Source organism: Triticum urartu, chromosome 2 (assembly GCF_003073215.2).
Source record: "Triticum urartu cultivar G1812 chromosome 2, Tu2.1, whole genome shotgun sequence".
Lineage (NCBI taxonomy): Eukaryota > Viridiplantae > Streptophyta > Magnoliopsida > Poales > Poaceae > Triticum > Triticum urartu.
Window position 1 is genome coordinate 751,035,928 of NC_053023.1, and position 15,016 is coordinate 751,050,943.

A 15,016-nucleotide genomic window follows, 5' to 3' on the forward strand; every position below is an offset into this window, starting at 1 on the left:
GATTCTAACATGTGGAGCCCACTAGTCATAGAGACATATATAAAGCAAGACATTTCTTGGAAATGGGTCCCACGCCACGTGTGCATGCTAATTAAAATGCGGTGTCATGTCGGCGCATTATAAGTCTACCAATGAGATTATCACCGTATTTGCACGCTCATGTCAAGTTCTAGAACTAATGTATTTTTCAAGTTCATGCACTAAAGTGAACATCAGTGACAAGTTTAAGCACCACTGGTGATATTACCTCTTCCTATACTTCGTGCGTCAAGAATGGCTTCTGTTATCTGAATGTAGGGTGTATTTGTTCTTTTAAATTGTATTTGGTTTTGTTATAAGATGTGGTTTGACCACAAATTACTGACTGGGTTAACCTCTCATGAAAATAACTCTTGTTTACAACTTGTGTTTTCTCCTTTTTTAGCTGATTTTTGTGCTCACTTTTCTGTCTTGTACAAGGGCCATGTGTACTTGAGGCCCAAATATAAGTAGAGTGGAGAGCTAGCTATATAGGGGCCTGGCCTGGGAAGAAACCCAGAACAAAAAAGACCTTATCTTTATCCTATCCCATCCCCAATCCCACCTCCGCGAGCGAGAGAGAAGGAAGGCGAAGAAGATGCTGCTGGGCTCCTCCTTCGCGTCGCCGTTCACCCAGCTCCACCTCTCGCCGAGCCCCAATGCGGGGGCGGGGGCGCGGCCGGCGGCGGGGCTGGCGCTGAGGATCGAGGCGGCGAAGCAGCTGACGGGGCGGGTGGTGACGACCAAGGCGAACAAGACGGTGGGGGTGGAGGTGGCGCGGCTGAAGCAGCACCCCAAGTACCACCGCCGGGAGAAGATCAAGAAGAAGTACCAGGCGCACGACCCCGACAACCAGTTCAAGGTCGGCGACTTCGTGGAGCTCGTCCGCTCCCGCCCCATCTCCAAGACCAAGCACTTCCTCGCCGTCCCCGTCCCGCCCCGCGACACCCGCCGCAAGGCCCAGCTGCTGCCCCCGCTCGAGTCCCAGTCCGCCGACGACTCCGCCGCCGCCGCCGCCGAGGAGACCGCCGCCTAGTGATGCTTCTTGCTTTTGCTTTCCCCCATTCTCTTCTCTGTTAATTAATCGTCGTTCCCTTTGCTATTACTGTTCTTGCTCCCCTGTAGACTGAACTTTGATACTACTCGGTACCACTTGGCTCTGAAATTTGTACTTTCTCTTCTTCCTGCAGCAAGAATTAATCTTGCACTAATTGATTGCATTCTTGGAGTATTTATGTATTGCCGTAATCTCTAGCATGGTCATGATCGTTGATGAACAACCAAACAGACAAACAAAATACTCTGCTAGTGTTACAGAGTACGTACTTATCTGAAGAATGCTCTGTCGCTCCAGTGTGTCTTTTATTTCTGACTTTTCTGTGAGATACTATGAGATTTCAGAGTTGAATCAGAGTTTAAATGGGGCGAGATTGTTTGCACTGCAGCAGTACATCCGTCCTACGGGTAATATGCGGGGACAGTTTCTTCGGATTCAGTCCAATGCGTGCATCCTAGGCAGTTCAGTACCAGCACAAGGAAGATCCAATGCCTGACATGAACTTGCTTCAGTTTGTTTCAAGTGCAGTTGCTCTCTAGGTCGCATCTGATGCCTCATCTCAAACATCCTGGATGCCGCAGCTCATGAGCGTTCTGGGACACACTCCTACATGAACTTGTTTGTCTGAACTCTGATTGATGATGGTGAACAACCAAACAAATGTTTAGTTCTGCATGAGAATTAATCTTGTACCTGAATGCATCCTTGGAGTATTATCATTTTCATAAGAGATCCCTAGCACAGTGAGTGATGATTGATGAAAATAGTATGTGTGTTCAGAGTTGAAGCAGAGTTTCTAATGGGGCAAGATTGCTTGCGTTGCACTAGTACATCGTTCCTGTTAGTAATCTACGGAGTCGTTTCTTCGGACTAACAAGTCCAATGCATACATCTCCTGGGCAATTCAGTACCAGCAGAAGGGAGTTCCAATGCCGGACTGACATGAACATGCTTCAGTTTGTCTCAAGTGCAGTCGCTCTCGAGCTCGCTCTTGCTGGTGCCTCCAGCTCAAGAATCTTTGGTGTCACTACAGTCTCTTGCATCCATAGTACTGTACATTGGAGAGTCAGACAGTGAAATATTCCGGGATGACTCTCCCTGTTTCTGCAGTGGAGTATCTTTCAGCTTCTGGGAGAGTTTCCATGCATTGCAAATGATCATTCCGGGATGACTGTGTCCTCTGGTTCGTTACGGACATATTCTCTGATGATGCCGCCTTTTTTTGGAAAATGTTGCTTTTTGGTTTTGTTAGTATGTGCAAGAACATCCATGGCAGAAACTACTCCCTCCGTTCCATAATATAAGAATGTTTTTGACACTAGAGGGAGTACATTGGAATAGGTCCTGCTTTCTTCCTTCTGGTCTTAATCACTAGCACAGTGATGATGACTGATGAACAACCAAACAAACAGATTGAACATTTGTTAGTCTGACGGATGCTCTGTTGCTCCAATGTATCTTTTATGACAGACTTTCCTGTGAAATAGTATGTGTGTTCAGAGTTGAATCAGACTTTGAATGGTGCAAAATTGCTTGCATTGCAGTAGTACATCCTCATTCTTCCTACTAGTAATTTACGGAGACACTACTTCGGATTCAGTCCAATGGAGTATTGCCAAAAATTGGTTGCCAAATATGTGTGAAATATAAACTTGACAAATCAACAACAGTTTCTATTAACCATGTTAAAATGGGCCAAGATTGCTTGCATTCCAGTAGTACATCCTTCCTAATAATAATCCGGAAACACTACTTCGGATTCAGTCCAATGCATACATCCTATCCTAGTAGTGCAGAAGCTCATATGCCATACTGACATGAACTTGCTTCAGTTAGTCTCCAGTGTAACTGCTCTCTATCTCGCTTTTGCGGATGCCTACAGCTCAAGCATCTTGGATGTCGCTACAGACTGCTTGCATCTATACTGTGTCTTGGAGAGTAAGGCACTGAAATGTTTACCCTGTTTCTGCAGTGGAGTATCTTTCGGCTTTATAGAGAGTCACCATGCTTCTTCTGATGGTGCCGCCTATTTTCGGAAAAAATGTTGCTGCTTGGTTTGGCTAGTATGTTCAAGAACATACATGTCAGACACGGCATTGTTACAGCTCTTGTTTTGTTCCTTATGGCCTCATACATGGCTTCTTTCTTATATATTGGTCAGCAGAGCTCGCATTTTTAGTTACCCCCTCTGTTTTATAGTAGAATGCCAATCAATTTTCTCAAAACTCAAACTTCATAAGCTTTGATCAACAGTGATATACACCCTGAGCCACTTGTCCGTGACAAGCAAGTCAGACAATCATGAGCCGATGGCGTTCTCGGCAGTATTCTTGCTCCTTCACCTTAGTCACCTACGTTGAGGGCAACCGGCTCTGGCTGCGGCAAGTTAGCGGTTGCCTGCTCGGGAGTGCAATTGTACTGGAAGAAGGCGTTGGCGAAGCGTGCCGGCAGTAGCATGTCGGGCAGCAAGTACTGACCGATCCTTCAAGAGCCTGGTGCCACCCCTAGGGACACAGAGGGTCTGGTCGACGACAATGTTATCGTTGCAAGTGGTGGAGATGCAGCTCGACCTAGTAACATAGTGGGCATGAGCCACAAATGTGAGTGATTCAATTTCAATTCCAAATATAGTGCATATACATTTATTATGGATTGTTGAACCCTCCTTAACATGTGAGACACATTTGACCACAAAAATACGTAAAACATAATGCTGATGATTCGGCTGACAAGCATATTGTAAACATTTTATGTACTCTACATTTAATATTTACATACACATATATAATCATGAACTAGAACTCTGTCAGGATATTTCTGAGACCATACTCTTTAAAGAGCTCTACCAAGATCATTTAGGATTTACAGAGATATATACAATGTGTTCATGAAGTATCACAAATTATCCGATCCATGAAAGCATTATGTTTTTTTTTCACTTTTATGGGGATTTTGTTCAAATATGTATTTTTAGGCAACAAAAAGTAACAAGGTGATGTAACTTTTGTGACGTATACGGTTCATATTTACCACAATGCAAGCAATATTTTAAAACTATAGACATGACACAGGTGGCATAGAGAACACTGTTATTAACATTTAATAAATAATTACAAATAAGTATAAAAATTTAGTATAAATATTGAATTTATTTGTACACACATTGTGCCACGGATTTTAATTAATGTTTATTTTGAGCGGAAAAAAATTCCCGTGATTTTCATTAACAAAACCATATTAGTTATTACACCACCAAAATGCAGCACCAGAGTTATCCTTCACAAGCTGTCTTTTTGGTTTTTTTACAAAATCAATGAACTAATAATAAGGAAAAACAAATGGATATAAGATACAGTTGATCGAAATAAAAAATATTCCCGTGTGAACTCACTAAAGTTTAAATACTAATTTGTTGCACTGCATTACACCATCTTAAACACCGTTATGGGCACAACACTTATGGCGGTAATGGATAATCTCAAAGATGTAGACGAAATTTTTTCAAATTTTCTGCCCCACAAGTCACTTGTACAGATCGGCGTCGATGATGTAGCTTATCTGCTTCTGCAGCCTACAATTGAGCGCCTTGCAACGAACATCCATGTCCATGTTCTGCAGAAAAATCGGACGAAACACACTCTGGAATGGGATGTCGTTATACTTAGAGATGATGATGATTAAGGATCTGTTGACGCTACTAGAAAAAACCTTATACACAGAATCTTACTAGCAGCGCGGTTTAAAATAACCCGCTACTGCTACTTAGCAGTAGCGCGCTTTAGAAAACTCGCTACGGGTATCCAAGTAGCAGTAGCGCGTTAGTCGAATAGTGCGCTACTACTACAATTGCCACGGTGTTGCCTCCAGACTAGGTATAGTAGTAGCGCCGTTTTCCTTAAACGCGCTATTGCTAATGTACTTTAGCAGTAGCGCTTTATCCTAACGGGCGCTACTATTAAAGCCATCATATCTTCTCCAACCAGCCGTCCCTCACTCTCCCCTCTCCACTCCACTCTCGCTCTCCCCCGCATCCCCCAGTCGTCCGCCGCCGCCGCCGTTCACTGACCACCGTCGTCGCCCTCCCCGACCAGTGTCGTCGCCCGCCGCCGCCGACGTTCCTGCTCTCCTCCACTAAGGTAGTTCCTCCATCCTCCATCCTTCCACCTCCCTCCCCGCCTCGTCCCTCTCCCGATCCCTCCCTCCCTCCTCACTCCCCTGCCTCCTCCCTCCCACCTCCCTCCCTGCCTCGTCCCTCTCCCGATCCCTCCCTTCCTCCCTCTCCACCCTCACTCACCCCTCCCTACTCCCTCCACTTAGTGTAGAAGTTTGTCGGTATTAAGAATAGAAATTTTTAGGTATTAAATTTAGTAATAGAAGTAAGCAAATTTAGGGTAGAACTAGGCTACAAATTTAGGGGAGAACTAGTTTATTTAGTAAGTATTTAATAGAACTAGTTTATTGAGTAAGTGCTTAATAGAACTAGTTTAGAGAGAGACCTATATTGGCAAATTTAGTTATACTTCAGAACAATTAAAGACTACTCAGATACATGTTGATAGAATATATTTTGTTTATATTTGTTTATGCAGAAATCAAGTATTTGCCCCTGCCTCATCCCCGCAGTCGTCCCCATCACCGACCCCTTAAGACCTCTAGGTGAGAATAGCCAAATCCCCATGTTGTTGATATAGATGACAATGTGTTGTAAATGTCGATGATGAATATGCTACTGCTACTAGCCATCACTAGTAGAAAAAGGCTCATTTGTCCCGGTTCATAAGGCCCATTTGTCTCGGTTCGGGAACCGGGACTAAAGGGTCAGTACTAAAGCCCAAAACCTTTAGTCTCGGTTCGCCCACGAACCGGGACAAATGAGGCTCCACGTGGCCGCTGCGGCTTTCCTAGGCAGGGGGGCCTTTGGTCCCGGTTGGTAGCACCAACCGGGACCAAAAAGCGTCCACGCGTCAGCAGTTCAGGGGAGGGGGTTTTTTTGAAGGGGGGGGGGTGGGGGGTTTTGTAGGGTTAATTTAGGGAGTTTCATATATTGTTTTAGCTAGCTAATAGAGAGAAGTGTCCTCTCTTATCTCCGTGCTTGGTCGACGCTATGTACTACACGTATAGAGAGGACTCGACACGCTAGCTAGTAAGCAAATAAAGGAAACCATTAAGTACACAAGATCGTCATGAACATATACAAAGAGAAGTGATCGACCTCTCTTTCTCCGAGAGATTGGTCGAACAACAATTTTTCGTACATCAATCCGGTGCTACTAGCTACATATATACAATATAAGATCTCTTACAATCCCTAGCATCTGATGTCAAGTTCCACATGGTATTCTCCGTCTTTATCTATGACGTGGTCAAGAAAAAATCCCGCCAATTCCTATTGAATTGCTTTTATGCGATCTTGTGGTAGGAGTTCATCCCGCAGCTGCCAAAGCTAATTTGAAGAAGGGGGTCAATACATATATATATGAATGAAACTCAACCCAAATGATGGTAATAAAATAAAATTGTGAATATTATTGCTTACGCACTTCATAATCTTCTTTAGAGTAGCCCCGCTTAAAGGTCATCGCGTTGTAGATGTACTCGCAAATGTAGTATCCACAAAAATTATTCCCGCCTTCCTGCCACAACCACTTTATAAGAAATAGAGGTCAATCAAACTGATAATCAAGCATTATAAATGGTATTGATGAAACTAGCTAGAATCAATGGGAGATGCGCGGAACTACCTAGTAGCACTTACTTTCGGGTGTGTAAATCGCAGCTTTGATGACATCCATGACAAAAACATCATTCTATCTGAACAATGGTAGGAGCCCCTGCTTTGTTCCTTTTGGCCTCCTGCCTTGGCTTTCTTTCTTCCTTTTAGATTGCTTAGCATGCATGTTGTTTGAAGAAATGGCAGTGAGGAATGTGGTCTGCGAAAGCCATGTTGGATTCTGGAATCCCCTGAATCCCTGATACATAGGCCTATGTATCGGATAATATTTGAAGGCGCGACACTAGTAGAAAAAGGGCCATTTGTCCCGGTTCATAAGGCCCATTTGTCCCGGTTGGTGAACCGGGACTAAAGTGTCGTTACTAATGCCCTAGGCCTTTAGTCCCGGTTCTTATACGAATCGGGATAGATGGGCCTCCACGTGGCCGTTGCGGCGAGCCCAGGCAGGAGGGCCTTTAGTCCCGGTTGGTGGCACCAACCGACCAAAAGGCATCCACGCGTCAGCAGCTGGCAGGAGCTGAGGTTTTTTGTTTTTTTCTGAAAGGGGGTGGTTTAGGGTGCAATTTAGGTGTGTAAGCTAGCTAACAGAGAGAAGTGTCCTCTCTTATTTCCGTGCTTGGTTTACCAACGCTACTGCTATGCCTAAACATGGCTTAGATTAAAGTGAAGGCAACATGTAGTGCATGTCGAAAGTAATATTAATCCTAACTTGATCAAGTTTGGATTAGTACTATTTTCGACATGCACCTTATGCTTGTTGCCTTCACTCTTCATGCCCGCATCTTGCATCATCGTAATAATAAGTCCTACTAATCGTCATCATACAACTTCTACTCGTTATTAATAACAAGTCATACGATCATCATCCTGATAGTCATCGAACCAACCCTACTTAATTGTTCTAGGCACATGATCATCAGAGTATTAGGTAGGACCTAAATACCCACTTTAAGGTAAAATAGCATAAAACAATATAGACCCTGACTCTCCATTATGGAGAATGGAGATCATCCTGTCTCCAATTCTTGCGCTTCGCTTCCTTTTGCTTCCAAGAACCTCCTTACGACTGTCCATACATTTTTTCCATTCTTTGATTTTCATGTCTCCACTTCTTTTAGAAATCCGGTATGGACAGTTGAGATTCATAGGATGACCTGGCCGTATGTTCAAAACATCAAGGCGACCATGCTCATACATCAGATGAGGCACACAATCATTCGGGATTATCTGTTGAAAAACATAGTAATATAACCTCATAGTTATCAATAATGTACTAGTTTTAGAAGTATGCAAAAGATGCAAGGATGTCGTAATAGTAAAAGATCTTACCAGGGTATCTGCATGGAAGTTACTGTTGTTCAACACGTGCACTAGTGGCACGTATTGACCATAATGTTGAGGAGTTTGATTGTAGATATTGTAATTCTCAAGATCAGTACAAAATGCGGTCAGATGATTTTTCTCCTGATAAGTTAATTCGTAGTCATTGGTGCAGTGGGTTTTGTCTACCATCTTCCGCACATTCTTTGAAGAATGAAAATAAGCTGTCAACATTTTGAAATAAACAATATAAATTAGTTAATAACTATGTTTGAGAAACTCACATAGCGGTAGAATTGGAGGCGTATCAATAAGGACCCAAATGTCCAGATTGTTTTGCTCGATTTCAGGATCACCAAGATCCATGGTGACAAGCATATCCTCATGAAAACCATACATCTTGCAAAGTGATTCCCAATTTTTGCAACCAAAATGGGTTACGCTCTCAGAATTGTACAATTTTACTTCGAAATCCATACCATGATGGGTCCTTAGGTGAATTTTCTTTGTTTCGAAATTTTCATGGTCTTCAAAACCCATCCTCTTCAAGACATAGCGTCTTGCATAGCATGGGATAAGCTAGTCGAACTGAAATATATAGTTGAAGTCGTGCTTAATTATGAAAAAAAAACACTTGCCGTCGTTGCGTACCGTTTCAACATCGACGGTCTCCTCGAGCTTAATGCTGAAGCGTCGATCTTCGTCCAGCTCAATGAACCTGTCGCACTGACCTCGGTCGTCATGGCACCAGTCGCACTCCCCCGGGAGACTTTCGTCGTTCGAGTACGACATTTCCTATGTTCATAATTCAAATATTAAATGTCTACAATTAAATATATGTACTAAAAAACCTAAGTTAGATCATTATTATTCATCACGGGTTGACTATCGGTCTGTCGAGTCTTTTCTTCAAAACTCTCAGCTCACGTGGTGTATACATTCGACTATTGGTGATGGTCGCTCCTCCATTCATCCCCGAGTGCATTACACCAAAATGTCTAGCACACGGGAATGAAGGAGAAGCGACCCCCACGACAACAGTTGGGATTCTTCGTCCTCTCATATATATATATATATATATATATATATATATATATAGTGGAACTCTCCCTCACTGATTCCTCTGTGACATTTGCGACCGTCAGTGATGGTAGCTCCTCCTTTCGTTACCGAGTGCATTACACCAAATTGTCTAGCACACGGGAACGAAGGAGAAGCTACCCCCACGACAACAGTCGGAATTCTTCTTCCTCACATATATGGTGGAGACTCAACAGACTTAAAGTCAACCCGAAATATCGTTTAATTATCTACTAATCATATGCATACGCCTTGCATAGTGCTCTCCAATTTTAGCATTCAAAGTAGGAGTAGTTTTCCAATTTGAGCATTCAATAAGAAAACCAAATCGTAAAATAAAGTAGTATTCAAATTAGCATGCATTCAATTATAAGCAAAACTACATCACCTCTTGCGTCCGTACATCGTCGAATATTATCTTGAATACTATCATACATATAGCATCGCTAGTACAGCTAGAACCGTAGCGCCCGACGGGTATCGGCGCGGGCGGTGGACACCCAAAGGGAAGGAACCATCACAGGATCATAGCTCCAGTGAGATCCCTGAAGAACCTGCCAGGTATTGTCGAACCTGCCCTCCAACGCAACCATGTAGCGACGGACGTGCTCGTCCTCCTCGCTGACACGGTGACGTACCACCTCCGCGGTGTCCGGAAGCCTCGGCACCGTCACTGGCCCACGTGACCGCCACCAAACAAGGATCGGGTCAACGACGGGCTGGCTCCTCACCAACCTACACCCCCCGTAAGGTAGCACCTCCCAAAACCAGCCCGGCGGAGCCCAGTCCCGGACATGGCCCCTCTGATCAAGCCGGCCTCCTCCGCCGAGTCGACGACGAGGATGCGGGATAGGCATCGTCGACGTCGATGCGGGAATAATTGCTTTAACTAAAAAAATAAACTAGTTCTATTAATTTTCTTGCTAAAAATAAACTACTTCTATAGTAAAATAAACTAGTTTTATTAAATCAACTAGTTCAACTACTAAGCACTTACTATAAATAGAATAAAGTAGTACTTACTAAAAATAAACTAGCTAGTTTAACTAGTTCTATTATTTTTCTAACTAATTCTATTAAACACTTTCTAAGTAGTACTTACTAAAAGTTATCGGGGAGGGGGGTATATCGACAACGACATACCCGATAAAAAATAAGAAGAGGAAGAAGAAGAAAAAAAAAGAGGAGAAGAAGAAGAAAGGAATAGAGGAGGAGATCGAAGAAAAAAAAAAGAGGAGAAGAAGAAGGAATAGCTTCTTCTCCTCTATTTCTTCTTCTGCTACTCTTTTTTTCTTTTTTTTTCATCTTCTTATTTATTTCTCCTCTTCTTCCTCTCCTCTTCTTATTCTTCTTCTTCTCCTTCTTCCTCTTCTTATTTTCCTCTTTTCTCTCCTTCTTTTTCTTCTAAATATGAACATACATAAATGACTTTGATCATACAATTTTCAGATTCCTACACAATATGAACATATACATAAATTGACAAAGAAAATTTTATGAACAAAAAAAATCATAAAAATTCTATGAGCAAAATTACAACAGAAAAAAATCATAAAAATTCTATGAAAAAATTGACATATTCTTTGCATATGAACATACAAACATTTGCATATTCAATAATAATATCACCAAAAAAAATCTAAACTACACATCTAAATTAATACATATAAATTACAACAACTAAATTAACTATACATCCAAATTAATACAACTAAATTACAAATCTAAACTACACATAATAGCTAGGGGGCGTGGCGGCGCGGCGGCGGCCATTACAGGGAGGAGGAGGAGGGGATCGGGTGGCGCTCACAGGGTGCGCGGCGACGGCGACGAGGAGGCAGCGTCGGGGCAGGGGCGGCACGGGGCGGCGATGGCGTCGGGGCGGGGCGGGACGGCGTCGGGGCGTGGCGCAGGGGCGCGGCCGGTGACGGCGTCGGCGTGGGCTCGGGGGCACGGGCGACGGCGACGGCGGCGGGGCAGGCTGGCGGCATCGAGGAGGTCGGCGTCGTCGGGTGGCAACTGGCGATGAAATATGAAAAAAATGCGAAGTGCTGGCTTATATAGGGAAGGCTTTAGTCCCAGTTCGTGGCAAGAACGGGGACCAAAGCCACCCTTCAGTCCCAGTTGGTGCCACCAACCGGGACTGAAGGTTGGCTTTGGTACCGGTTCGTGGCACCAACCGGGACCAATGCCCCGCTTTAGTCGCGGTTGGTGCTACCAACCGGGACCAAAGGCCTGCGCCTGCCAAAGCCGTAGTGCGGTGGGATGTTTAGTCCCACCTCGTTAGCCGAGGAGTGGCATGACCTGTTTATAAGCCCTGCCCTGCCATCTCCATTGAACTCCTCTGAATTGCAAGCCTCTGGGTCTAATCTCGCACAGCTATGCCTGTGGGCCTGCTGTGCTTTCTGCGGGCCTGAATCCTGGCCCATTGATGGGTTTCTAGTCGTATTCACGCCGTGGTTGTCTAGTAGGTGGCATTTTTTTTATTTTTTCACAGTTTATTTATTTTCTTTTTGCTTTATTTATTTTATTTTGTTTCTACTTACAACAAAATACTTATTTATTTTATTTTATTTTGTTTCTAATTACTTATTTATTTTATTTTATGATAATTCTTTTTTCTATTAAAGTTTCTAACAAAAAATGTTTTTATGAAAATTCCTTTTGCTTTTAATGATTTTGAACAGAAAAAACTTTGATAATTTTAGTTGCATCAATTTTATATAATTTTAGTTTCAATAATACTAGAGGTTGCTTTTAATGTTTTCAACTGAAAATACGTTGATAATTTTAGTTTCATAAATTTTATTTATGTTATTAAAGTTTATTTTATTTTGTTTCTACTTATATATTTTATTAAAGTTTATTTTATTCTGTTTCTAATTACTTATTTATTTTATTAAAGTTTTTTCTGTGTTTAAAATGCACCATTCAAAGACACATCATCAATTTTCAACCCTTTCTGACTTCATTTGTTATTTTCCATGCATTTACTGATTATTTTGAGCTATAAGACCCTGAAATTGAAAAGCACTACAAATGAACTCTGAAAAGGTTGAAAGTTGGCATGGTATCATCATTTCACCCACATAGCATGTGCAAGAAAGTAGAGAGGGTTACGGCAAAAACTGGATGCACTTCGTGTACAAAATGGACAATCTGTTTCGAAGTATCAGGATTTCATACGGAAACTCGTCTGTTACAACAGGCATTTCAAATGAACTACGAAAAGGTTGAAAGTTGGCATGGTATCATCATAATAGTTGTGGAGAGAAAGTCTTCGCTTTTTTTGCTTGTGTGCTTTGCTTATTGTGCCGTAACCACGGATAGTCTTCATCGTTTATCAGGATCACTACTAGGGAAAAGCTTAGCAGCAGCGCGGGTTTTGGGTGTATCAGTAGCACGGATGCCCGCGCTACTGATACGGCGCCACAACTAACTTGTAGCAGTAGCGCGTGTTGACACACGCTACTGCTATACATGATTAGCTGTAGCGTGCGTTGCAAACAGCGCTACTGCTAATTAGCTGTAGCGGGTCTTATACCCCGCGCTACTGCTATTACTTTCAAAAACAAAAAAAATCTCGATCCCGTGCGTGTTGTCAATGGCAGCAGTGGTTCGATCTAGCGATGATTGGCGTCGCCGGAGGCATGAACGGACAACGGAAGACCAGATCCAACACTGGTTGTTGGAGAGGGCCCGTTTCTATGGCAGAGCCAGGCCGCAGCGTGGGGCTCCTCTTCCCGACCATGCCAGATAGCTCCTGGTCGTCCATGGCGACGACCTGCATAGGCATGGACATGGGAGGGTGAGTCAAACCAGAGAGAGAGAGAGAAAAGGAAAACCGAGGGAGAGAGGAAGGTGATGTAGGGAGCAGCAGAGCTAGTCACCGGTGGTGAGGTGCTCCGGTGTGGTGGCGCGAGGCGGCGGCCTCCTAGACGTCGGTGGAAGACCGGCGAGCTCCTAGACGCCGGTGGCGCGAGGCGGCGGCCTCTTTCGGCGCCACGGAGGAGGATGGGCGCATGGGCAGGAGGTCCATGTGAGAGCATATGGAAAGTGAGAGGAGAGAGTGGTGGAAGAGAGGAGGGATTTGGGGGAGGAGATGGGGATTCGACCGAGGATATGGTGACTTCACCTACCTCATACTTAGTAGTAGCGAGGGATATAAAACCGCGCTACTACTATCAACTTAGTAGTAGTGCGGGTTTATACCCCTCGCTACTACTATGGCATGTGTCGGGGGGCACGGTAGAGACCGCTTAGTAGTAGCGAGGGTTAAAAACACGCGCTACTACTATCAACTTAGTAGTAGCGAGGGGTAAAAACCCGCGCTACTGCTAATTAGCAGTAGCGCTTCTTTTTGTGCCGCGCTGCTGCTAAGATTCTGTGTATAAGGTTTTCCCTAGTAGTGGATGCTTGGGTCAGCCTTGACTTTGAAGGGAGGAATTTCATTAAAATTTTTATAATCTTCAGACATGTCTGTCTTGCCCTCCATTCCCATGATGTCCCTTTTTTCTGAAAGAACTATGTGGCGCTTTGGCTCATCGTATGATGTATTCACTTCCTTATCTTTTATTTTTCTCGGTTTGGTAGACATGTCCTTCACATAGATAACCCATGCCACATCATTGGCTAGGACGAACGGTTTGTCAGTGTACCCAAGATTGTTCAGATCCACTATTGTCATTCCGTACTGTGGGTCTACCTGTACCCCGCCTCCTGACAGATTGACCCATTTGCACTTAAACAAAGGGACCTTAAAATCATGTCCGTAGTCAAGTTCCCATATTTGCACTATGTAACCATAATATGTGTCCTTTCCCCTCTCGGTTGTTGCATCAAAGCGGACACCGTTGTTTTGGTTGGTGCTCTTTTGATCTTGGGCGATCATGTAAAATGTATTCTCATTTATCTCGTATCCTTTGTAAGTCAATACAGTCGAAGATGGTCCCCTGGACAACGAGTACAGCTCATCACAAACAGTGTTGTCACCTCTAAGACGTGTTTCCAACCAACTGCTGAAAGTCCTGATGTGTTCACATGTAATCCAGACGTCACCTCTGAGACTGTTCTTGTGTTCATCGACATACGGGGTCACCAAGGTAGAGTTCTGTAAAACTGTGTAGTGTGCTTGAGACCAAGAATGCCCGTCCCTGCATATTATTAAGTCCGCTCCTAGCGTGCCTTTTCCAGTCAGTCTCCCATCATACCGCGATTTAGGGAGACCTGTCTTCATAAGGCCAGGAATGAAGTCAACACAAAACCCAATGACATCCTCTGTTTGATGGCCCATGGAGATGCTTCCTTCTGGCCTAGCACGGTTACGGACATATTTCTTTAGGACTCCCATGAAACTCTTAAAGGGGAACATATTGTGTAGAAATACAGGGCCTAAAAAGTAGCCATAAAGCCACAACTGGCTGGCATAAGAAAGATAGAGAAACTAATTGCCTATCCTATTACATGACCGTCATCCAAACTGGTTGAACATATTCCGTGCTACCATCTTCCACCGGATAGATTCAGTAACCAAACGCTCCCTGGCCTCCATCGGAGTGAGTAGCGACCACATACGGATGAACGCAGTAGCACGGAAAATAACCTGCAAAAAATGAATATTTGTTGTTCTGTTAAAAACCAAATCATTTCTGCAGTTCCAGACTGCCCATAATAAAGCACGTACTCCTACGCGAATGTGTCTCGCTGTTTCGGACTCTATCCCGTTAAGCCACGTTCCAAATAACATGCTGACGGAATTCGGAGGAGTAATGTTAAAAGCTATGTGGACCGTCCGCCAAAGAACCTTGGCC

General features: G+C 43.7%; 1 protein-coding gene across 1 annotated transcript; it reads left to right on the forward strand.

The window, feature by feature from the left end:
• Positions 1-521: 521 nt before the first annotated feature.
• LOC125540502 (30S ribosomal protein S17, chloroplastic) lies at positions 522-1,249 on the forward strand. The gene has a single exon (XM_048704112.1). It carries the CDS (start codon positions 617-619, stop codon positions 1,052-1,054), a length of 438 nt encoding a protein of 145 aa, XP_048560069.1. The 5' UTR covers positions 522-616; the 3' UTR covers positions 1,055-1,249.
• Positions 1,250-15,016: the final 13,767 nt, after the last annotated feature.